Here is a 25,189-nt window from a genome sequence, read left to right as displayed (position 1 = left end):
TCTGGTTGGAATAACTTTTATTTGATCCGTCTGTAAACAAGATGTTCATCAATTCATGGCATTTGAAATAGCAGGTTTTGTGGCAGAAGGAATTTCCAACTAAAAAAACAAAACAAAAGACAAAATATCGCAAACTTATTTTTCTATGGTTTAATTCTGTACATATTCCACAAAGTCTGGAGATTACTGATGCCAAAATATCCCTTAAAAGTGCCATTAAAAGTAACTTCTTGCTGGGGCAGCAGTTAAAAATCCAACTCGTAGTAGCAACAGATCAGATCGATTTTATGGCACAGGATACACAGTTATTCTCAGAAAATTTTCACAAGACAACTTACAAATTTTCTTATTCCAACCAACACCATTTTCAATATGTTTAGTGTACACAGCATCATGTTTTTTCTCTTTTAAATATACTTCTAATTACCGTACTATGACAATGTGTGAATACACCTTTGATGACTTAAGCACAAGGCAAATAATTCCAAAGTGTTGGAGCCCAACAGCCTTGGTTTATGTCAAAATGCATTCATACTGTAGTAAAATGACATTGCAGTTTCATTGGTTAATGGACATTAAGTTAGCAACAAATCAATTAGTGAAGAAGTTTAAGTAGTGTTGATGTCTAAGGAAACAGTTTAATGTTTTACAGTCATCTGAAGTCATCTTAATGCTTTACAGTCAACAGGTGACGCCAACAATCATCCATCAGAATAAGCTGTAGTAATTCTGACAATCCTCTTATATTGACAATTGGTCCAAAGAGGAGCAGGGGGGGAAAATAACTTTGCGTTACAGGTGTGTAGTGATTTACAGAAAATTTACAAATGGCAGAAGCGGACTGACAAATGACCGACCTGTCACAGAGGTGGAATGTCCACTGAGACTCCAGGATGTGGTGAAGTATCATGACATATCTTGAGACCTCAGCAATGCTGACCATACACTACACTCAAAACAACAGCCCAACACCACATCATTAAACTTTTAAGACCACATTCAGGTACAACAGCAAAAGCATGTGATGGAGGGTGAAAGACGTTGTGCTTGAGGGTGGTGAATTGGTACACACATATAGGACTTTGTCAGACGAAAATTGTCTTTTATTTAATGGAGGCAGAAGTGAAGATGGTTTTGGCTGGATATTACATAAGGACAGAGAGGGGGATAGGGCTGGGATGCTGTATGCTAAAGAGGGTATGCATGCATGCAACTTGTAAATGCCCACATGCACATTAAATAAATAAAATAAAAAAAAGAAAGCCATCTTTAAGTAATGCTCAAAAAGCAAAACTATGCAAACTATCACCACCACTACATGTGTACTTCCCCTTGGAATATTAGCCAGTTGCTAAGTGAATGTAATACAAGGTGAGTCCAAATTTGTTTTATACTTTTGTTACACTTCAATCATTTCTGCACAATTTTGGTTAATAAACATGAGAAGTACAATGTTAAGTGGGGACATTTAATTTATATATATAAAAAAAGGGAGTGTGGAAGGAGTTAAGCAACCAAAAAGCTGTTTATAAAAAGCAGACTGGGGAGGGAAAGTAACATTGTATGCCATCTTATCCTGGAAGTAATGTCAACACAATGCAGTGGGTGGGAGTGGGCTGCTAAGTTGATGGATGTGTGGAGTGGTTGCTTAATATCCAGACCTCCTCAGGTAGTCAGCCATTGTATGTGCTTTGTTGTTAAGATTTCCACCATGGGCCGCCTCGTTTCCCATGACTTAAACCAATACTGAAGCACACAAGGAGAAAAAAAAATAAAATAAAAAAAAAGGAAGAGAGAATTTAACAAAATGTCCCCCCCTACAGGATGAAGAGGGGAAACCATAGGTGACAGTATCTTACCACTCATTGCTATTAAAAGTTTCCAAGACATGTGACTGCTTGCAGGAGAAATCTTAACAGCAATATTTCTTTTCTCTTCTTTTTGTCTCTCAATTTGATCTAAGTGAGCTTGAAAACATTAAAACCCTGATTCCCTCAAGTATTTTGCCATCAGGTAAGCCTTCTTATTCAATCCACCTCCATGGACCCCTTCTTTGCCCATAACAAAAACCAAAACTGAAAGAGAAGAAAGAAAAAGGCACAGTTAAGGAAAGTAAATACAGCTCATAACTATCATCACCAGAAATGTGTTGTCCAGGGATATTCAACATATTCAACAAAAACACCAAATGGGAAATTTCAATAAATTGAATACATTTAAATGTATTATGCATCAGTCTGCACTACATTAAGTCACAAACTCATGTGAAGTAGCTTATATTCCCCTGTGATGTTATACAGAAAACAATATAGTCCCCATTGAGACATTATTTTATGATTATGAAGTAAACTGTGAGGAAACACCAACCTTTTGCAGCTCTCCCCACAGAGAGATTGTATGTAGGTTCTCCTCCTTGGCTCTTTGTCCTGATGTCCATTGTCCAGTCCCCATCATCATGGAGGCTGTCTCTGAGCACTGAACACTTCTTTGAGCCCAGAGTGAGACCGCTGGTGTAAAAGGCCTGCCTTTCCTTGCTGATAAGGATATCAATTTCTTGAGACTGAAAAACCACAAAACCACAGGATTGGGAGGTCATTTTTTTATATCCTCAACCAGATGCAAAAAACATGTTTAAAAAGAGGCACGATATAAATAAGCACATTAATTAACTTTTGTCCACAAACAAAAAAATATTAATTCCCCAGAAAATCAAAAGGCACTGCAGGACCACCTGCTTGCTGTTACATTGACACAGTACTTGTTTTTATTTAAAAACAATAGGTCGTCATGTTTAGGTAGGCTATATTTGAAGAGATTATCCAAACAAAACAGAAAATGTACAAGCAACAATTCTGATAATGAATTTCAATCAATCATCAATTCAATATCAACAATAAGCCAATTTATTATTTTCTATACACCGTGGTCAATCGAGAAAATGGTTATCCACGATGAAAATTAATGATAGTTGTAGCCCTATCCCAAACATTAGTAACACTGCTATCTTTGCACCAGCACTGGATACATATAAACAAAAAACACGGTATTAAGAGAGAAGAACTTTAAAACCTGCACAATTTATGGGACTCAACATCTCATTCCTGCAGTGGGTAGCGGAAGTAAAGTGACGCCTATGCACCGGTCTAGCCCTCATGCCACCCTTCTCAATGAATGAAAAAAATATATAATTTCCATCCAAAAATATACATGCATGAATATGCGGCTTGATTAATCGCTTTGATGTTAAGAGAGCATAATCGTAGGCTGACCAATCGTCCGCCACAGTTAGCCTTTTTAACCACAGGTAGCCGGTAAAGCAGCAGCTTAACGTTAGCTAATCAAAGCGGCCGTGCACACAAAAGCATGCCTGCTTTCTTAAGTCAGACACCGTCTACTCGCTGGGTTTAAATGTGTGTCCGGTTAATATAGCAGTGCCTTGGCATTTTTTATCCGTGCCCGTTAACGACAACAAATCGTTTTAGGTTGTTATGAAGCCTGCAAGACACAATGGGTGAAGTCTTATCTGATCAACACGAGGTCTAATCCCGCAACGTTACCTTAGCAGGAAATAACCCGAGACAGGCCACCGATAAACTAGCTAGCACCAAGCTAGCACGGCACCGTTAGCTTGCTAGTCATTCAGACCCTGCGAGGTAACGGTTTTTTAACGCATTTCAGTCTGGCGAGCGTCTGCGTCGGTGATACACAAACAACACTTTCAAACGGAGCCGCGCTTCCTCTCTTATCTACCCAAATGTGACCCCTTACCGTGATATTGTTGAAAGTACCACCGGTATGTGCTGCCCAAACATATTTGGCGTCCGTATATCCAACAATGGCGCTATCCTGACAGCTGCCATCGGCCATCAGGTTGTCCACGTAGCTTTGCCAAGACATATTCAAGAAATTGATGCTATACAAAAATCCCAACAGCTTCGGAAGCAAGGTCGACAAACAGGAGACAGCCAAATGTGAGGGGGGAAGAAACCTAGAGGCGAATTTAGAGTCTCCAATATAACCCACACTTCGACGTTAACCAACGTCAAGGCTAGGGCAGCAAAGAAAGCCGGGGTAGTGCGGCAGCGGCTGGGTGTAGTCTGTGTCAGATCACTCCGCACAATGAGCTCCCCGGCGCTTTTATGGCAACAGTCGGCGGAATAAAAAGAGGGACTTATCAGCTCGGCCAAGAGTCAACTGTCTATGGGAATGCCGGGCTACACATGCAGGCAGATGAGGATTTACTGATTGAATAGTTAAGTTGATCATTCTTTAATTCATTGAAGGTGTTATAGAAATAATGACAAAGACGGATTATCACATCAGGCAGTTTGTGTAGCACAGCATTACCGTCGCTGCCTATGCAAGCAATATGACCCCATCTGCCTGATAATAACATGCATTTGTAAACGGTGAGAGACTGGTTGGAGATTGCTCACTGATGGGTACTAACAAGCCACATGTTCCTGCTAAATCCGAGTTGTCACTTACGTTTTTTCCGCAGTGACCCCTGTTTTGGTGGAGGGGGGGTCAGCTCAAACAGCATACTTATGTCTCATCAGCTCAATAGGCAACTTTTAGGATGATTTTTCCCTCATTTAATATCTTTTAGATATTGGGTTTTAAACAAGATTTTCTTTTTGAGAAAACTACATCTGATACATTGTGTAAGTGGATGCAACACCTGCAATTCAAATAAATGAATAAAAGCTAATTGTGTGCATTATAAACATGTATTATATATGCTATATGACGCAAAGTTAAACAGTCAAAGTCAGCCTCTAATATGTGATGGAATCATTCGACATGAGTTGATGTATACATGTGTAAATGTCATTTTTTCTAGAAAAGCATACAGCATGGTCATTTTTTATCATGTTGGGTCAACACTTTTGTCTCTTTCTTTGGAGAACAGTGAGTCAATAATAGTGCACTGTTTACATTTGCATTTGATCTCGATATGCTGGCAAAAATATTGGCATAAAATATTGGCATAAAACAAGCATTAATGGTAACAAGCCATCTTAGATGGTGGAGGGGTCAAGGTTCACTGAAGATATCCAAAAAAGGAAATGAAGCATGACATCCTTTCGAAGTGAAACATGCACTTCTTGGCCACCAGAGGCACTGTCCTCCATGATTTGTAAATACTCATGACAGCATTTCTCTGGTGCAGAGCTATGAAAACCCCTGTCATAAAAACAGGTATGTACCCTTTTGATGATTTTGAGAAATGTTTTGTAAATGCCTCTTTTAAAAAAAACACACAAAACAAAATAACAAAATACATTTTAAATGATGTACAAATCTACTATATATATAATATTGTATATATATATATATATACAATATTATTTCTGTTGCCCTTTTTAGGTCATGAAAAGCCCATACAGTTTTCACTTCTTCACCTCACCGAATGCTGCAGATGCAATGCAGGGCTGTGACTTACTCATGCGTAATGCATACTATTCCTTCAACCAAAGCTTAGTAAATCAAACTCTATCAAATCCTTAAGAACAAACTGCTTTCTATGACATGCTCAAATGTTTTTTTTCTTGACTGATAAGGAATACATAGTGTGGTTATCACTGCTTGCTCTGTCATACGCTGTCTGCTGTAATCCTCCAGAACAAATAAAGAAAGGCCAAGTGGAAAACCAACGGTGCAATCTTTAGAATTAATTTAGAAAGAAAGTTCAACTTGTGTTGAAGGTCTTGTGAATGCCGTATTATGAATAATAGCTTTGTATCAACAACCTTGAAACTGCAAAAGGAACAAACAAATGCCCTTGCTTGCTAGATATGTAATCAAACATCCTCTAAAAGGCAATGAGTTGTTGTTTATCCATTCAGTTTGATATTCTTATAATCTTTTCCTTAAAAGTGCACACAAGGCATTTTTAACAAAACATCCTCACAAAACAAGAAGTAGGATCCTGTGATTTATTTTTATGAAACAGTACAATATACAGTAGTAACACCAAGTGAAATGAACTCTGATAATATCATATTCTGCAGCATATACTGTACACACACACACACACACACACACAGAGAGAGAGAGAGAGAGAGAGAGAGAGAGAGAGAGAGAGAGAGAGGGAGAGAGAGAGAGAGATGATACCTTCAAGTGCAATTGAATAGAGTCTGACATCTATGCTAAAAAGGTATAATTAGGTAATAGATTGGTCAGATTGGCCGCCAAATTTAATCAGATTATATACAGTAGAAATCTGAATTCTGATGGCTGCTTTGTTTTAGAATTAAAGCTAGTAGCTACTACTACAGCTCAGTATCTTGCCACTATTTGTAAAAACATGCATGATGACTCAAAGAGGGAAAACAAGGGAGTATTCTCAGTGCCATCAATTATTCACACAGGTTGCACATATGTTGATAATGAAAAGTAGTTCTCAAATCAACTCAATCGAGGACAAAATGAACAGATTTCAATTTAAGGTGTTTTCTGTTATGTAACCGTATGATCGTGCCCAGACATGTCCCTCAATTGTCAATGTCATTTACAAGCTTCATCTTCATCAGTTTTGTGCTTCTGTGGTCGGTAGTCCTAAAACAATGTTTTTAATCATATCACCATATGCAGCAAGTATTCCGGTAGTATTCCAGCATAGAAACAGACTGGAGGAATGGGAGGTTTTGCCTAGTTCCACAAAAGGCCATGCACTTTGACCTACATTATCAATATGATTAAAGACTATACAGAGATGGTCTGGGACTCAAACTTGCATAGCTACTCGTGGTGGTGGTGATTACCAAAGGACTGACGCCTACTATCTCATTATAAATATTCACCTTCTTTATTGTATTCGGATTGAGCTTGTGCGCGCTACGTAATTGTGCTGTTTTTTCCGACGGTGCCCTGAAGGCAGCATGAGTGAGGGATTCTGAAACGCCTCGTACGTAAACATCCTTGCGCAAACTACATACCCACGATGCAGCGCGGCTGCATTCACCATAGCCATCTTGTCAAGAGTGTCTGAGTGAGGGAGGTAACTGTAGGCGCTGTTTAGATTCTCGTTTGTTTTAAAGCTGAACTGTGAGAGCGTTTTCCTCCGTCGATCGCCGTTGACTTCAAAGTAGGTGTCGTCACCGAGTGACTTTGGGCCGTTGGGACGAGTGGATGTTAAAGGAGTGCTTTCGGGAAGATGTCTCACATACTTGTTCCGACGTAGGGGGAGTGTGCAGCAGCCACTTGGCTTGACTTGCTAGCTAGCTCAGAGAGTGGAGGGCTGCGGGCCCTCCTCAGCCTAAAGTAGGTCCTGCAGCTGGGCAACACACTGCGAAAACGGCCGTTTGACAACTGCACAACCGGGACATTCGCAGGCCGGTTCGGACTGACTGAGAGCCCCGGATCGATCACCCCACAGCCGGCTGGGATCCGCGTCTATAGCCGCATTGCTGGACGAGACGACACGAAGTGTGGCGTTGCGTTTGTGGGCTCATGAAACGCAACAGGAGACAGAGAGAGGAAGGATGGCGTAGATTCATCTTGATTACAGTCAACGTCAGCTAGGCCGAGTCGAACAGACGCAAGTGGGCTTGTTTTAATGTGTTCGAAGCTTTGAGAAGCTGCGACCAGCGCTCTCCCCTTTCTGACGGAGGAGAAACATAGCCATACGGGACTCGGGAATCAGGCTGTCAATATGTCGAAAATGCCGGCCAAGAAAAAGAGCTGTTTTCAGATCACAAGTGTGACTCAGGCCCAGGTGGCGGCCATAGGTGCCGCCGACGACACGGAGAGTCTGGACGACCCGGACGAGTCGCGGGCTGAAGATGTGTCGTCCGAGATCTACGACATGTCGCGGGCTGATTACGAGCCCGCGTGCGACAGAAGTTCCCCAGAAGAAGCCCCGAGTAATGTTGGAGAGACGGAGGCGCACATACCTCAAGCCGGTCAGTTGTCTGCCGTGTCAGGCAACGCCATGGGGGAGTTTCGAAAGGTGGGTGTGTCGGGCTCAACTCAAGGGGGACAGAGGCCGACGGCGATCGGCGCTCCAACCGGGGTGGCCCCCGGCACTCAGCCTGGGACCATGCAGCAGCCTGTATCAGGAAACGCACCCCAACCTGCTGCAGTGACCAGTTCCGCTCCTCCTCCCACCTCTACAGTGAGCTGCACGTCACGCTTCAGGGTCATCAAACTAGACCATGGTACCGGAGAACCCTTTCGGAGAGGCAGGTGGACCTGCACGGAGTTCTACGAGAAAGACTCTGAGGGCAGCAGGACTGTAGATAGCATCAGGCATGCCAGTGTGACAACGCTGGACCCTGCTGCAGACAGAGACAGTGGGCTCGGGCATACGGGAGGATCTGTGGTTGCCCCGGCGACGCACTCGGGTCAGGGCTTGGGCTCCGTGGCGGAGGCTACTCTGGCTTCGTCCCGCATGCATTCGGTGGAGATGCCGCCGCAGCAGCCACAGATCCACCATCCAAACTACGGCGCCACGCCGTCCACGCAGAGTGCTTTCTCCAGCAGCAAGCAGACGGTGGGAGGTCTCCAGCCTTCTGCTCCACAGAGCGTGCTGCCCATTGGACAAAATGGCCTGCCTCAATCTGTTGTCCATATACAGAAGTCCCCCGCTATGCTTCCTTCAGCCCAGACGACCGGTTACAATCCCCAGCAGCAGCAGCAGCAGCTTCCTATGGGCCACCACCTGACCAGCCAGTCTCCTGGACTGCTGCAGAACCATACGGAGTACTATCAGCAGCAGCAGCCCACTTCCATGCAGCCAGGGCTTCCCACTGGCCAGTCCCTCCCAGTGTCCAGCCTCTCTGCAGGGCCGCAGCCCGTCGGACAAGGACACGCTTCAGTCTTGCCTCCGGCCTCCGGAGGGGCTGCTGTGCCAAGTCAGGTTGGAGATGTTGCAGGAGCTGGAGGAGGATCTGTACCCAGCGGACAGCTTGCTCCAGGCCTCTTGCAGCAGCAGACTGGAGGAATGGGAGGCTCGATGCTGGTTGGTGGATCCCCTTCGCAGCAGCAGGCTGTGAGTCAGTATACAGCTGCTGGACAGCCTCAACCCCACGGCCTCCACCCTACATCCTCCGTTGTACAAAATGTGCCTGCCAACGCAGTGAGCTCCAGTGTGCCCACCGCCGTGCCCAGTGCCTCCAGTGCAGCCATGCCAAATGTGACAGCCTCCAGTTTGCCTCCAGGTCAGATCCCCTACAGCAGGACTCTAGCAGCTCTGGGGATGCAGGGCCTCCCAGCAACTGGATTTGGACACGCGGAGGGCGGCGGCGGAGGGAAGTTGGAGGGTCTCATCAACGCACAGTCTCCTGTCATCTCCGGGAAGGAACCGGCGAAGCCGCTCATGCCCGAGAGCCTGCAGCTCGCCGCCCCGACTGTCAACAGCCTGTTTGGAATCCACATACCTGTGGATGGGGATGTGGACAGGTAACGGTCTCTAGATCTTAATATCAAGTGTAATAACGTGCTCATGCCATGAATTTGTGTGCTCGCAGAAGCATGTTGCTCCTCCTTTTCCCCCCCCACTGTAACCGCCAGCCTCCAGGTCCGAGGTGATGGCCTCAGCCGCTAACATCCCGGATGTGTTGCTGGTTGTCACCGCACGGAAAGTTGGTCTCTCTGAACATCCGGCTACCACTGGCCACTCGCTACATGTGCTGCAAGTCTGACCTTTCAACGAGTTAGTCCTCGCTCAGGAAAATACTTTCTAACACAAACACAGCCAAGAGTATTTCATTTTGTGTTGCCACGTTTATGACATCATGGTTTCCACCCCACCGGGCTCTCATTGGGAATATGATTATAGAGGACTTTACGGTGTCAGCTGAAATAACGGCTTTAGCTTTGTACTGTAGATAATATGTTGATGAATGATCCCATCAGGTCACACAGACTGCGCAAAACTTAAACAACAAGTTCTTTCTAAGCAGACTTTATGGACATTTATGTCGCACTAAATCTCATAAATTCATACAAATAAATACAACCCACGGCCGACATCTCGGAGATAAGCATAATTAAGTTAAGTTAGATGGTAAGCAGCAAAATATTTGTGCGCATCTGGAGTTATTATGGGTCATGGCGTTTGCTTCCTTTCCAAAAATGAATCTCCCTCTTAATTTCCTGCAGTTTAAGCGATTGGTTTCACTTGTAATAGATGGCACACGTGATTAGAAATGATACAGTGTCTGAAATCTCTGTGGTTTCCGTTTACAGTCTTAATCTGCAGATTATACCAGAATGAAGATATGCAGCCTTCAGGTCACCAGCGCTACTTTTCTTCTTACAGTGTTTTTAGTATGCAGTGCGCTTTAGGGAAGTTGATCCACATTTGATCACAAGTTAGCCTTTTTTTTTCTTCTTCAAACCTCAAATAAGTGGAATGACTGTTTCCAGCACCGAGGGGTGTTGCCTACCGAATGCATGGCCAGTGTGTGAATCCATTTCACACTGTAGAACAAGGTTTCAAAATAAAGGCATGGTTGTGCAACATGCAACAGTTAATATTAATGTTTTGTAGCCTGTATTTGTTTACATAATGGCACCATTAAAAGTATGCAGACTTAGCTATTAGCTAAGTCTGCTATTAGCTATTATGTTTCCGATATCTATGCAGATTTGTGGACACTATTTGGAATGGTCAATACAAATACAATAACTACAATCCCGTTGTTTTTTAGACCCCATGCAGCTGTCCCTTTCATCTCACGCAGTATCTTCGCTTGCCTGTCTCTGCCTCGCCGCCCACCTTTCAACCCTCCTGCCTCACTTTTGAAAGTGTGGTTTAGACAATGGGAGAGCTATTTTACTACTTAAAAAGTGCCAAAGTTGTTTACAAATTACTTTAGCTGGACCTATACGATCATGCCAGTCGTGCCATTTAAAACACAATTTAGTCTTGTGAGTCGGGGCCGTGTGTTTTTGGACTACCTATGTATTGCTTGAGAGAGGACCCACCTCCCGGGCTGATAAGAGCCGGAGCCTCTTACGACAGCTGGGCCTATCAGACATTGAGCAGTGGTCTTTCCACTGTGGCCCCTATTCTGCCGATAAGAGAGCCGACATCGGGGTGTGTCAGCCAACTGTGTTTGTTGGCCCTTTTCTCTCAGAGTACAATGTGAGCCCAACTAGTGTCTGTTCTGTTTCGGTCTTTTTTAGACGTGGTTAAACCCACATTGCACACTCCCCCTGCGAGTGGGCATGTTGGACCAGCCATCCACATTCCTTGCTGGTTTTGTTTGTGGGGGGGGGGGGGGGGGTTCTTTACCACTGGTGGTAGCATCGGTACGATCAGTGCTTTTGTACCTACTGATTGACTGATGGATGTGCCGTGACAGTTGTTCATGTACAGATGAAGTGCTGAATGACATTCCTTTGCAGCAGCAACTGTGGTATGTTTAAAAAAAAAAAAAAAAAGAGGTGGAGGAAGCTGCAGAGTGAAACTTGTTGTGCCTCACTTCACCAGGCATTTAAGCTATGCTTGGTAAACCCCCACCCCTCCCTTCCCACATTCATGTTTTTGTCTCTTGCTTAATTTCTACTTTTTCCGCCGTACTGTTTATTTAGTCTCTTATTGCCCCACGCAGCAAAAAACATCTTCTCCTCAAATGGACTCCCTCTTGTACGTGCACATAACTTTGTCTTGCCTGCAGACTTTCCAGTGCTCGCACCACCTGGAAAACCTCTCCCGACCATTTGATAGGCTCGATTGTTTGTTCCTATCTCCCTCCACCCTGTAGTTTCCCCTGCAAGTAATTAAAGCAAACGAGTGGAGATAGAGACTACAGATTGAAGATGTGGTTCTCATCCTTGGAATATGATTCCGTCAGCTTAACGTTTCCCAGATGGCTTTCTGTAACCGAAGGCGTAAAATAGCAGCGGACTGTCATGATGTCTTTGTTTTTTAGTTTTTTTTTGCGGCATCATTTGGAGAAATGCATTGCCTTAGTTGTTTGTGTGTAATTGAACTCATGCTTGGGGTGGGGGGGTGGGGGTACGGCTTATTCTCCTTGAGCAATGAGAGCTTACGTAAAAGGGGGGGGAGGGATGTAGTAGAGCAGTCACTGCCAACATGAATCGGGAGACTGTCTGTGTGGGTGGATGAGGGGTGTGTCTGTAAAAGGGGATGGGTCCACTCGGTGTGTGCTCCTCTATGTGTACGCAAGTCTCCATGTTGGGGGTGGGGGGGTACTCACTGAGGAACCGAGGCATAACTTCTGCAGAAACTGACCATACCTTAACGGTGTACTTTTTTTAAATTCTAGGCATGGAATTGTGGGTGTTACTTGTGGTACGGGGTCTTTCCCGCTCCTCTGTGACCTCTGGTTTACTGCTGTATCCTGTTTTCAACTAGAGTCCCTCACACGGCTCCCCACCTTCTATTCATTTAATAATCCTCAGCTCGCTCCCCGCTTCCGCACTGGGGCTCTCTGCTCATATCCTATGACAGTCGGTGGGCACATTTTTATCCAGAGTGCCTCTCAGAGGTAGAAGTGTGCACTTTCTTTTTTTTTTTTTGGACATCTTTGAGTTGAGTTTGTAGGGTTAGGGTTACCTGCGACTGTTCTGTCTGTTTGTTGGTACTTTCCTACTGAAAGAGCTTCTCAGTATTAGACCATGCAAGTCAACAGTCAAGTCACCATTTTGTATGCATTTCTGTTTACACAAGCCAAGCAGTGCATCCTTGGGATCCCTCCCTGCTCTCGGCCTTTGAGCTGTTTTTCAACAAGAAAGGCGTATTGTTCTGGTGTGAGCGATGCTACTAGTTCCTATGTCTGTAGGCTTTGCTTCAGTCATCACCTCCACCCCTCAGGTACGGAGGCCCTCCATTGTTCTGACAGGCAGAAGAGCGTCACCTACTTAGTCCGAGCTTTCATCGGCGTGTTTGACTGAGGACGTGGTGTCCCGAGCTGCAGATAAGTTGAGCTCAGAATATGCTTATCTTGTTTTTTTTTTAAAGTAGTACGTAATTAACTTGGACTCACTTTTCAGCTCATTTGTACGTTTCCCTTTTTTTAATTATAGATTTATGTCATAATAACTACTTGACTTCAGTCAGGTTAGTACTGTCCTTTATTTCATATCAAATTCTACTTAAAATGGAGGTCCAATTTATGATGATGTTATGAACCTCTCTCTGGATCCACAAAAGGCTTTATACAGCCTTTTCTCCACACACACACACACACACACACACACACACACACACACACACTAGGTGGTTCCCCTTTAATACAGTATGGCAAATGAAAGAATCAATATATAGGCATTAGGTTTCGATTTAGTGCCTCTCACTTCCCTTCTCTTTATCTCTATTTTCTATTTGTTTGGGGAAGTTCGGCTGCAAAACTGTTGTTTGGTTTTCAGTAATGATAAAAGATTCCTGGTGTGAAAATATAACTATAATTCCTTTGATGCTGCAAACAGTGCTTGCTTGTAGCCGGAGTTCATTCTGTACACAATAAAGCGGTTTATGGTTGTTTCCACACTGCTGGCTGTTGGAAGTACCTTGTGAGGGTTACCATGGAAGAAGGGGCTTTATTTTGGTGGTGGTGGTGGTGGTGGTGGGGGGGGACTAGCTCAGGATCAAAATGTCGAACTGGGTTCCTGTGGTCGTCACGCAGCTAATGTTTTCCGTGTCGCTGTCCTCTGCCCGCCGGTGGGATGTTGGCATCGGAGCTCTCTGTGGCCACCGGTGGCCGTGGTGTAATCACACAATGGCTGGGTCGTTTCCTGTCGTCCCGTCTCCATCGTCTACAACCCGAAACCTGCTGAAGGGAACTCCCTGAGGGCAGCTGGAATCTAAATAGTGTTGACCTACTTTAGCAGATGGATGGATGGTGCAGAGAACCTGAAGCCTCATGAGCACCAACTGTGAGAGCTTTCAGTACCTTTCTCCACCCCCCCCACACTACCAGACTATACCTGTCTGTCAACTGCTACCCCCACTTTCCTGTTCCCCCACACACAAAAGCGTTTGCACTGTAATTGGCTCACTATCATCTACCGAACTGGACACATGGGAGAATACATAAGCAGCCCTAACTCGACCAACTGCAGTACACAGAAGTAAAACTATTACAACACTTTCTGTGTACTTTCTGCGTGCACTCTTTGCTCGTTACCTGAGGCCACCATGGGGTTTTTCTCGTGCTCAATGCGTTTCCAAGGTTATTAAGAGGTTCAGTGCTGTGAAACTTAACCTTTGATGAGGCCACGGGGGTTGCAGCTCAGGCACGTTGATGGGGGGGGGGGGGGGGAGGAAAAACCCATGTGTCATGCTCGAGCTAGATGTGTGACATCAACCAGCAAGAATGCACCCAAAAAGTTTATTTTAGTCGGCCGCCGTTTCATGAATTTGCTCCGGGGGCAGTACCGGCCAACGTCGGAGCATTTTTTTGTGTCAGGTTAGCTTTTTTTACTTTTATTTTTAGAAAAAGGTTTAGAAAAAGAAAAGAGAATTGTGCTCCTACAGTATGTGTGTGTCGTCACTCCCTCGTCTGTCTGTGCTCCCGGCCTTTTGTGTATTCATAAAAGCGCTATGTAAGTCCGATGAATTATTACTACATTCTCTGGGTTTATGGGGGTGACGACACTTTCACCACCGCTCAACTGCTGTTGACTGGTTGGTTTACAAAGAGGGTCTTTCATAAATGGTTATTGACACATTGGAGACATTGGAGTTACAAAGAGAGCCATTGAGAGCTGAGTGTTTGCTAATTGAAAACAAGGTTTTGGACGATTGCTCCGGTGCTTACCTCATGCACGGAGAGGTTTGCCGGACTCCAAAGTTATCTGACCCCCAGTGACTTCAGCCCCGACGGCTGCTGGACGGCACAGAGCTTTGACTTCGAGCTCTGAAGAAGAGAGCTTTTCTGTCGAGGTGTGTGTGCGCCGCCACGCGCGTGCGTCTGCGGAGGTTTTTCTAGGGCCGCTGCCCAAAAAGTCAAATTAAGCAAAGGCATAGGGGGGACGTGTGGGGGGGTTGTGAGAGTGTTTAGTCATGAGGTAATGTGACAAAGGGAGTTTGTGCCAGGAATTTCTAGGAAAAGAGCCTTGGCTGCTATACTATTCACACACATGCTGTAAAGTGTGTGTGTGTGTGTGTGTGTTGTGTGTGTTGTGTGTATGTATGTGTGTACATTCATATTTGTGTGAATGAGGGAGAGAAGCAGTTGGTTTTGAAAGCCCGAGCCTGGAGTAGATTAAGTGTGTGTTTGTGTGTGTGTGTGTGTTTTGAGTGCGAGTGTGTAGAGGTCAGAGTGGGGATTTCCTTTCCTTTTCCCCGTATATACATCTCATGGTAGAACATAGTGTACCCGTAGCTGATCACCAGGGACATGGGGGGTAATGTTAACGCTCCAAAACATGAATAGTCAACACATTCCAGGTTTTTAAATGAACTCGTAATTTCTCACCACGGGTAGCAACTAAGAAAGATTAACATTTTTCAGCTGCAACCCCAGAGGTAATGACATTTCTTTCTTTTTTTGGGGGGTGGGGGGGGGGGGGGTGATTAGTTGGTGGAAAAACAACCTATGCATGAGTGATGGCCAACATACTGTAGGGAAATGGCCTGGGGGAGGCCCTTAACGTTTATGAAGCTGTCCCCACCTTTGAACATACATTCCTGCATTCTGGTCAGGACCCCAGCCCCCTTTTTTTTGCGTTTTCCAATGTACCATACCTGCTTTATTGAAAGAGCCATTTCTCCAACCGAGGTACCGATACAAGCAGAGGCTTTTACCCAGGGGGGATGAAGTTACGTAAGGAAACATTTCTAGGAATAGTCTGCTGTCACTGTTTCAACTCCTCTCCATCTCTGTCTCTTCTCTCTTTCCCCTGAATGTGGTCGACACAGGAACCCCTCCAAGGCTTTCTACCAGGCCTTCCAGTCTGGCAGCAGATTAAGGAACTCAAAGGCCCACAGTGATAGGTACAGTACTGTACTGGATTGGACTGGACTGGTCTGCAAGTAGTGTAACAACGCGTGTGCTGTGTTCAGTAGCAGTGAGCTTTGCTTCCTCCAAGTGCATGGATTGAGTTTGGAAACAAAGCCCGGCATCCAGAGCAGGATTGGCCAATGGACTTCTCAGAAGTGCTGCCCCTGTTGCTTTCTCTGACACTCCGTCTGTAACAGCATCGTCTGTGTCACTTAAACGTCACGCTTTGTTTACTGCGTGGGCGTTCAAGTCTGGCCACCATCTCTATTGTCTTATGTACCGGCTCATTGCGGGCTGCAGAGACAAACCACACAGTTAAACAGATTCAGAATCAGCTTAATTATTGAGTGTACGCATTTGTGCACATACACAGAATCTGACACCTCAAATATACAAGTTCAGTTCTAATTTCTCAATTCAATTAGATAAGATGAATTACTCAAAAAGCAGGTGATAGATAAATATTATATATATATATATATATATATATAAAATATTTGCTAAGCTTACGCCGTAAAATGTCCAAAAAAATTGAAGTATCAAGACATTGTTTCTTATGTTTATATTACATATTTTAAACCTTCCAATATCTAAATAAAAAATCGATCAATATTTGCCTAAAAAATCCAGTATTTTATGAAAGAGACTGGGTGAAATAGTTGTTTCAATCATTTTCTGTTGAGTAAATAATAGAAGAATTGAGGTCATTTGACCAAGGTGTCCTCCCTAACTGTCCACTGCAGCGTCTACAGATGCGATGATCAAAGTCGAAGCAGGAAGTAGCGCTGCAAGTCTTGACAGCAACCACGTGTTAATAGTGTTATCATTCATGTGAATTTTAACTTCCCAGTAAGTAAGTTTGTTTGCAACTCGTCTGATCACCTGATCGACTCGCAGACTTAACGTGCTCAGGTTTCTAATGCTATTGTTAGAAATTAAGAATTTAAACCTGTGTGTGTGTGTGTATGTGTGTGCGCGTGCGTGTGTGTGTGTGGGGACTTAAATAACAGTCTGCGTGTGGCCTGGTTTGAAGTGAAATGTTCAACTGTGTCACCGTTTCTGTCAAATGGCTTTTAGTCACAGTTAAGTTTTTAATTCATCAGTGATCCGTTTGAATTCATAAGTGACACTGTGGTGTGTGTGTGTGTGTGTGTGTGTGTGTGTGTGTGTGTGTGTGTGTGTGTGTGTGTGTGTGTGTGTGTGTGTGTGTGTGTGTGTGTGTGTGTGTGTGTGTGTGTGTGTGTGTGTGTGTGTGTGTGTGTGTGTGTGTGTGTGTGTGTGTGTGTGTGTGTGTGAACTCTGTCATGGCGAGGGAGTCTTGGGTATTTTTATTTTGCCTTTTTACAAAAAATGAAAAGGGAAGCGCATGAAACCATATCTGAGTGACAGGAAATGAAAGTGTTTTTAGAGAAATATAGAGCTGACACACCATCAACAGCCACCGAGGCGCGCGCACACACACACACACACACACACACACACACACACACACACACACAGCAACCATTTGCTGCCTTGACTGCCGCCGTTGAACTTTATAGATGCAAAAGCCGTGGTGGCGTTATCTTAACAGAGATGTTGTGTGTACTGTTGTTACTGGAAGACACAAGTGCGTCTGTTTGACCTTTTCCCACTTAAAGATGAGTTCCTCTCTCAACAGAGGGCTGCTTCTATTTTTTTTTAATTTCTTTTTGAGTGTTGCTGTTGTGGATACGCTGTTCTGCCAAAGGGCTGCTTTTGTTTCCATGGAAGCAAAGATAATCAGGGCTTTGTCTGAGACTGTTTGGTAGCGTTTGGTGTTGACCCTTAATCAGTCCGTTTTTATTAGTGTATGCCAACAGGCGACAACAGGCGTTGTTATGATTTTGGCCTGTCTTGCGGTCCGTAACGTTCTCGTGAACGCGATATCTCAGAATTCCTTCAAATTTGGCACGAATGTCCACTTGGACTCGAGGATGAAACGGTTTCTCGTGGCTCACTTGGCAGAGGATTGTATTAGTACGTCTCTCCTTTTTTCTCTCCTCCTCATCAGTCTCGGAACATCTCAACCACAATTGTGAACTTAGAGCAACATGAACATATACAATATGTTCGTGGCTGTAGAAACTAAAGCTTGTTTAAAATATTATTCTCCAAATGTTTGTTTAAATGCTGCCAAATTGGATCCATGTGACGATATGAAACGATCATTGTAAAACTAAAACAAACGTGAGAAACCCTCAGTCAGCTTTTTGTGTTCTTATTTTTGATTTAGTTTCCTTCATAATCTTTTCCATCACACTTGGTTCTCACCACAATCTCATCAAACCCCATTGTTTGTTCCATTACAGTGTTGGGTTTTGTCTTGATGGCGGAGGTGTGAAAGTGTAAACTTCCAAATTACAGCCTCCATAAAGACGGTCTGTCTGTTGCTCGCTCTGTAATCAGCCCCGAGTCGTGCCATTCTTGGACAGTTTTAATGCCTGCGTGGTTGATGCGTTTGCACTTCCGCATTTATTCTCTGCTGGCCGACTGCCATGCCCCCCCACTAAATGCCCAGCTGTGTAATAGAATCATCGTCACTAATGGTGGAAGTGATCGGGCCTGGGATAAAATGTAAGTAAATGTATGCACTTCTGCTACTTTTGGGTCAGCTGGTCCTGTATACTTTATATTACAAACCTAAAGGATCTCGATGAATAAAGTCCATACATTAAGATTTAAAATTAGTGTATATACTGTATGGCTCAATTATGTCTAGGTAAGATTGACTTGTGCACCTGTTGTCCTTTGGGCATATTGACAGGCCTCGCCTCTTAATCCGTGGACTTGTCTCGTCATGTCTCGGGCCGAGGAAAATAGACCTTCGGCAACACAGTTATGCCAGCAGGCAGGGGAGGACAACTGTTCAATGTTCAGATGAGTTATTGCCCCTCCACCCCCACCCTCCATTGTCCACGCTCTAAACTTTTCTCCCGCTAATGGACTTTTTATTGACATTCCTATTTTACAGCGAACATTATAAGGGGAACGCACCAAACCCCGGAGCTTATAAGCGTCCGTCCTCCTGAATGCATAGGGTGAAGTCTTTGGACGCGTCGGTTGCATAATCGTGCAACCGGCCCTCAGCCTCCGGGGCTTGACCTTACTTACACCAGAAGTTATATGCTGTTAGCTTTGCAACGTTTGGAAAACAGGAGGAGACTTTTACTGTGCATTAAACAGGTTTTGTCTTTAAGGAGGGCGCTCAAACAAGTTCTTGGCTCTGACATGAGATCTAGAGGCTTAAACAAGATCATGCGTGTAAGGAGTGGTGCTTTAACCCGGCATACTCGCTCGAGTTGTGGTTTCAGAAATCACCCCCCCTCCCCAGTGCCAGTTGTTCTTAGAAGTTCTACTTGGAGCACCAGATGGGATCCTAATATGGTTCTGACTTGATTGTCGTTCCTGCTGGCTTCAGTGTAACTAATGGAGTCGGGAGGAGCCGCCCAAACCGTCATGACTTAGCAAACTGGTCCTGACTCCAGGAAGCAGGACCACTGCACCGTGGGCACTCTATCACACACATTGAGAAGTATTATTGCGTTGTTGTTGTTGTTTTCCAGTCTCCGTAGTTACAAGCCCATCACAAGCCCATCACATGGCCTGCTGACATGTCCTTTGGTCTGTTGCCGCCACCGAAGCCAATTGGACAAATGCCTCGTACCCCCTCCTGCTTTAATGGCAATGAGGTAATTCAGTCATCAGGATAAGGAAGAATAAGAAAGCATCGCTGACACCCTGAGATGACGAGTGACAAGAGTTGAGAAACGATTAGTTATGTAGTCGACTGGCCGGAAATACATTTTTTGATAGTTTGTTTGTTTGTAAACAGAATATCTGTGGGTTTCAGAGTTTTGGTTGAACAATATAAGCAATACATGAAATTGCATAGCATTCTTCACATTGTAGTCATTTTTCATTATTTTCTGATATAGACCAGATATTAAGTTCATCAAATAGCCGTCAGATAATTCTAATGATAATAATAATAATATATACATTTTATATAGCACTTTTCCAGGTGCTCAAAGATGAAAATCTATAATAAAAAGCTCTAGATGAGAATTTCTCTCTTCCTAATAACATTCAGATGCAAAAAAACATGCGCGTATGTTGTCATATTAGGTTTAGGCCCAAATTTCTCTCCCGAGATGTAATTATTTCCACAAAATCTGTTTGTCCTGTAATCCAGGGAGCGTCTGCATATTATCAACATCCAGAAACTCTTGTGTGAATCCTCTCAGAATGTTTGTCTCCAGAACAGCTGCCTTAACAACATCTTCACAACTCATTCTTAATTTTTAGCATTAGTCAAGTCATGTAAATCGGACGGTTGTGGAATAAACCCCGATATCTGAATATGGATCGCCAAATATTCAGTTGACTCGTGCTGGAACGTTGTCATTCTCGATATGCTGCAATTAATTCACTCGCAATATGGAGTCATACACACAGTTCAAATGACTCTATAATAACTAATAATTGTTGGTGGACTTGCAGCAGCTTTCAAACTGAATTCCCATTGTTTATTTCTTGAGCTTGGTTGGAAGACAAAAAAAAGAGTTAATGCCCTGTCAAAAAAATGAAGGTGGCTAAGATTGGGCAATAACTCAATTGTTACTCTATTAAATATATGTTGCGTACTGCGCTGTTACGGAATGTGGTTCTGTTAATGGTAAAGCATGGTTTTTATCTGCATGCCAACAAGGGTGTAGCCCAGAGGGCGCATTCAGGGTCCATACATTACAGACTGTGAGATTCCTCTAGGCAAAGGTCTATTGAAAACTCTATTGAATTTGTTTTCATTTTAAGTTTTACAACATGTGGTTATGTAACCGGGGGTGGGGGCACATCATGTGGTCTATGAGGGAGGGACAGAAATGCTGAGATGTGCGTTTGTTTGTAATTCAGGTTTCTAAGTGACGGGGGGGGGGTGTTTCTAGGCTGAGTGACACCGTGTGTATGTTTCTCAACACGGGACTTCTCTGTTCATTACTGTTCATACGAGCATGTCACCCATGTTAACACATCATATCTGCCAGAGATCAAAGGTGGCGGTGTAGGACGGGGGATGTGAGTGACAGTGTTTCTTAGCAGCGGAGGTATGGAGAACATTCCTGCCCTGGTACGGCCCACTGATGGCAATCTACTGAGTGCTTCCTCTGGCCTCACACACATACATCGCACAACGTGGAGGAACAGAACATTGTGTCCTAAGGAGTCCTTTAGTCAACCTGGGTTCTACTCCCAGGCATCTTCCTGTCAACTGTAGTGTTTTCCATCACCCTTTGTTGCAGACGTACAGCACACCTACATTCAGGATTGTTATTGGAGCCTGACTGTTACAGGGTTCTTTGAGGCGATCAATTTGAGTAAAAATCCATGTACAGCACTGGCACATCTGCTGATATTCCTTTTTTATTAAATCAAACATTTGGATTTATATTAGATAGAAGTTAAGCGTTTTGGCCAAGCACTGGGACATTTTACAATTAAGGTTGTCGCTGCCATCTGGTGGAGAAACTGATGGGGGACATCTTTTTCTAAATTGCCTAAAACATACTTCATCTTTGACATTTCTGCGCTGTACTTTCTTGTTAGTGTTACTGGTGCTTCAGGCTCTGGAATAAGTTCAGCGATGGTCCATCAGTGCTGCAATTATTAGTTTAGGTTTGACCAACTTACTGAGCAACATAAAGTAGGCCTACTCATCAAGCCTACATTTAATTGACAAAAAAACAAACAAACTTTTATCTGTATTTTTCTTAAGAAACAGGTTCAATTGAGAATTTAACTGTGTACTTCCCCATGTATGTATGGATTGATTAATTAAAGTGAATGGTTCACTTATTGGCACACGTAAGCCTCCATACGCCCCCCAGCTGACGTTGCACACAGTGGGGCCACGCTTACTGTTACGGTCGCCTCTGAAGCGGGCGGAGCTGAAGTTGTCTCCCCGCCTCCCGCCGGTTCAGGTTTCATTATTCTAAATGTGGTCAAAGCTGCCCAGCTAAAAGGCACGGTGCACTCCGGTGGGCCTCTTCTTTTTTCTTTTCTTTATTTACGGATGTAGCTTCAGCCGCGCTCAGCGTCAATGCCGTGCACGTTTTCCTTCAAGCCACCGTGCTGCCCCGCGGACTCGAACCGGCGCGCGACCCGCGAGCCGCCGCTCTTCTCTCAGACACGCCGCAGGTAAACGGAGGGTCCGACCGCTGCTCCGCGGGTCTCAGAGCGGCGGGAATGCAACTTATTTGCGATGTAAACGAGTCTTCCCAAATAAATGGGGCTCATCAGAAATATGCATATGGGACGGGGCTACCTGTCGCTCTGGCAGACTCCGTTAACACACCTCCACTGAACGATGCGTTATCCGCGCTGCGTTGCCAGCACCGATCCTCTCATGTCTCCTGTCAAACCCGACCTGACCTACATAGTGGTCATCATGCACATGGTAGTGGTCATCATGCACATGGTATAGGCCAGCATACTCTGCCCTACATTCCTGTGGTGATCTGATAGCGGCCGATGGGATTAATCGAGCACCAGCGTCATTCATTTTGTGTTTCCCAGTTTGAAAATGCTTAAAACTGTCTGCTTTTGGCCATCAGCATTTTATGGAAAAGTGCTGAAATTTCTCCCTTCCCCCAGGTTTTGAATCCTGAAATGAGATTAATTCTAACGTGTCTTTTCTTTTCAACAGGGCCTCGGGAACCAATGTTGCAGCCATCGACAATAAAATTGAACAGGCAATGGTGAGTAATGCATTTACCGTGGATCATACACTCCCTTTTTAATTTGTATGAAGTAAGGTATTCAGAAAGAACAATCTTTACAGTATATTCTACCGTATTCAAGTCCTTTTTCTTGTCGTTCGGGTCTCGGGCATGTGATGTCTACTCACGTTCTTATCTTTCACCTCCCTCCAACTCTCCCAGATCCCCAATTCTTCTCACCATCTTCCTTTTCTCCCTGTGAATAAGACTGCTTTATGCATGATTAATTGATATAGATGAAGTCTGAAAACACACATGCATCTAGAGCAACCCCATGGTCAAATGTAGCCTTGAGCTTCACTCGGATGTCATTGTCTGCTCCATGCGACATGATGAGTCGCCGGTCCTTTTTTATGTTGGTGACCCAGTGGCACATTTCATGTCTCCTGCAGGACCTGGTGAAAAGCCATCTGATGTATGCGGTGCGTGAGGAGGTGGAGGTCTTAAAGGAGCAGATCAAGGAGCTCTTTGAGAGGAACTCTGTGCTGGAGAGGGAGAACGCCGTGTTGAAATCTCTGGCCAACAGCGAGCAGCTGTCTCAGCTGCCCGCCCAGTCGGCCGCCGCCCCCGGCACCACGCCCCCCCAGCAAGGACTCAGCCAGCCTCAGCAGCAGGTCCAGCCTCCGCTTCAAGTTCAGCCGCAGCCCCAGCTCCACCCCAAACCCCAGCAGTTCCAGACTCAGCCTCAGCTTGATCCCAGCCAACAACAAATGCAACCCAACGTCACCTCCGCTTGAAGTGCATCTGCCCTGCTTCGCATGAGGCAGAAACAAAAAAAAAAGAAAAGAAAAAAGAAGAGCATCTTCTCTACAACTTATTACAATTAGTGTATGTGAAATTAAAAAGAAGAAGAAAAAAAAAAACACAAAACTTTTGTCTTCTTAGCCACCAGCTTGACCACAAAGTACAGTGCTTGTGTGTTTGATGTGTGCGTGTGTGTCAGGGCGAGTTAGCAAAGCGGGTGTGACTGTGACTCGGTGTTGGAATGTTGGTGTGTATGCATCTGTACTGTGGGCCTTTCCAGTGTTAATGCAATCATCGAGAGAGAGACTTAGACAGAGAAACTGTGAGCGGAGACGGAGTGTCGGGGAAGGTCGGGGTGTTTGTTTTCATCTTGGCTGCGTTCCAAGAGCGGTCGACTGCTGGGTTTCAAACTCACGTACAGGATGTCTTTTCTTGGACCAGGCCCTCCCGAGCTAGACCTAGTCCGCGACCTGACCCCCCGAAACCTGCTGAACCCCGAGGGTGTTGGATAAGGGAGGGCTCCACCTCCACATAAGGGACAAAACGGGAGTGATTGTCAAAAGAGAGTGATTATTTTTTTAAACTGAGATAATTGAGTGGGTAAAGGGGTATTTTTAGCCTCACTGTTTCATGTTGTAAAGTAAGAAGTGGGGGAGAGAGAGAGAGAGAGAGTCTGTTTCCGGAGCGCCACACTGCTGCCGTTACTTTTACATCAAACCCAACCCATGCATCTGTCTTTTGAGTTCTACTGTTAAGTGTTTTATTTATTACAGGGCTGCTATTCTCACAAATGAACAATTTCATGAAACCTGTCTAACAGTAGCCTGGTGACTTTGTTTCCTCTTTCCCTTCTACAGCGTTTCAACAGATTGGCCATCTTTTCTCCCCAGCACCAATACTACTATGTTTAATTATATTAATAAAAATGGAGGCAAAAAAAAAAAAACACAACAAAAAAAAAGATCTGACAAATGTTTAACACTAACTTAAATTTTACGCTGCAAATTGCCAATTTATAGCTCATAGTTGAGATCCGGTGTGAATGTACATTTTGTAAGTATTAAGAGCCTTGATGGGTGACCTTTCACCCGTTGACATCAAATCTTAACACGAGCCTGCAGTCGGTATTTGACGGAGATTAAATTCTGCTGGTCATTTTATCTAAAAGTGAATTAGTATTGCCACCACCTCCCCGCCTCCTTCATGTTATTTTGTTTTTTCTCTCCCTATGTTTTTCCTGAGGGGGGCAAGGGGGGGAAGCTGTGAAATCATTCAACCTACTTTGTAACCAAAGATGCAAAGCTGTGTAAATTGATTATTTTTTAAATGCACACTCATGTATTTTTTTTTTTTTTTTTTTTTTTTACTTCCTCCTTCACAAACTATTTTGTTGCTGTTCAGCATGTTCTGCATGATCTGTAATCTTCAAACCACTTTCTTACCTCATTTTTATTCAGCACTCTTATTGTAAGATAGTCTGTGAACAGTGTAAATGGGGCGGGAGGGGGGGAAATGATGTGGAGCAGAGAAAAATAACCTAGTGTTACTGACACTAGTCACAGAAAAATGAAGTGAGCCATGTTTTGTTCATTAAATGGTGTTTGAATTTCATATGCCAATAGTTTTGTTACATTGCAAATTTTAATGTATTTAAATAAAAGCAATATTCAGATTCCAAAATATGTTGGTTTCTTTTGTTGCAAAGACACTTTTAAGAGCATTTTAAACATT

The 25,189-nt window shown here is 44.2% G+C and overlaps 2 protein-coding genes across 2 annotated transcripts; one reads left to right on the top strand and one right to left on the bottom strand.

The window, feature by feature from the left end:
• Positions 1–4,108, bottom strand: LOC311012866 (profilin-2-like). The gene is made up of 3 exons (XM_084008629.1): positions 3,769–4,108; positions 2,368–2,560; positions 1–2,075 (listed from the first exon to the last, which is right to left on the bottom strand). The coding sequence occupies exons 1-3, from the start codon at positions 3,895–3,897 to the stop codon at positions 1,978–1,980; spliced, it is 420 nt and encodes a 139-aa protein (XP_083864755.1). The 5' UTR covers positions 3,898–4,108; the 3' UTR covers positions 1–1,977.
• Positions 4,109–6,961: 2,853 nt separating this feature from the next.
• Positions 6,962–25,138, top strand: LOC311012365 (TSC22 domain family protein 2-like). The gene is made up of 3 exons (XM_084007803.1): positions 6,962–9,405; positions 22,642–22,693; positions 23,107–25,138. The coding sequence occupies exons 1-3, from the start codon at positions 7,658–7,660 to the stop codon at positions 23,449–23,451; spliced, it is 2,145 nt and encodes a 714-aa protein (XP_083863929.1). The 5' UTR covers positions 6,962–7,657; the 3' UTR covers positions 23,452–25,138.
• Positions 25,139–25,189: the final 51 nt, after the last annotated feature.

Source organism: Eutrigla gurnardus (genome assembly GCF_963514095.1).
Source record: "Eutrigla gurnardus genome assembly, chromosome: 4".
Lineage (NCBI taxonomy): Eukaryota > Metazoa > Chordata > Actinopteri > Perciformes > Triglidae > Eutrigla > Eutrigla gurnardus.
This window is presented reverse-complemented; position numbering and strand designations above follow the sequence as displayed.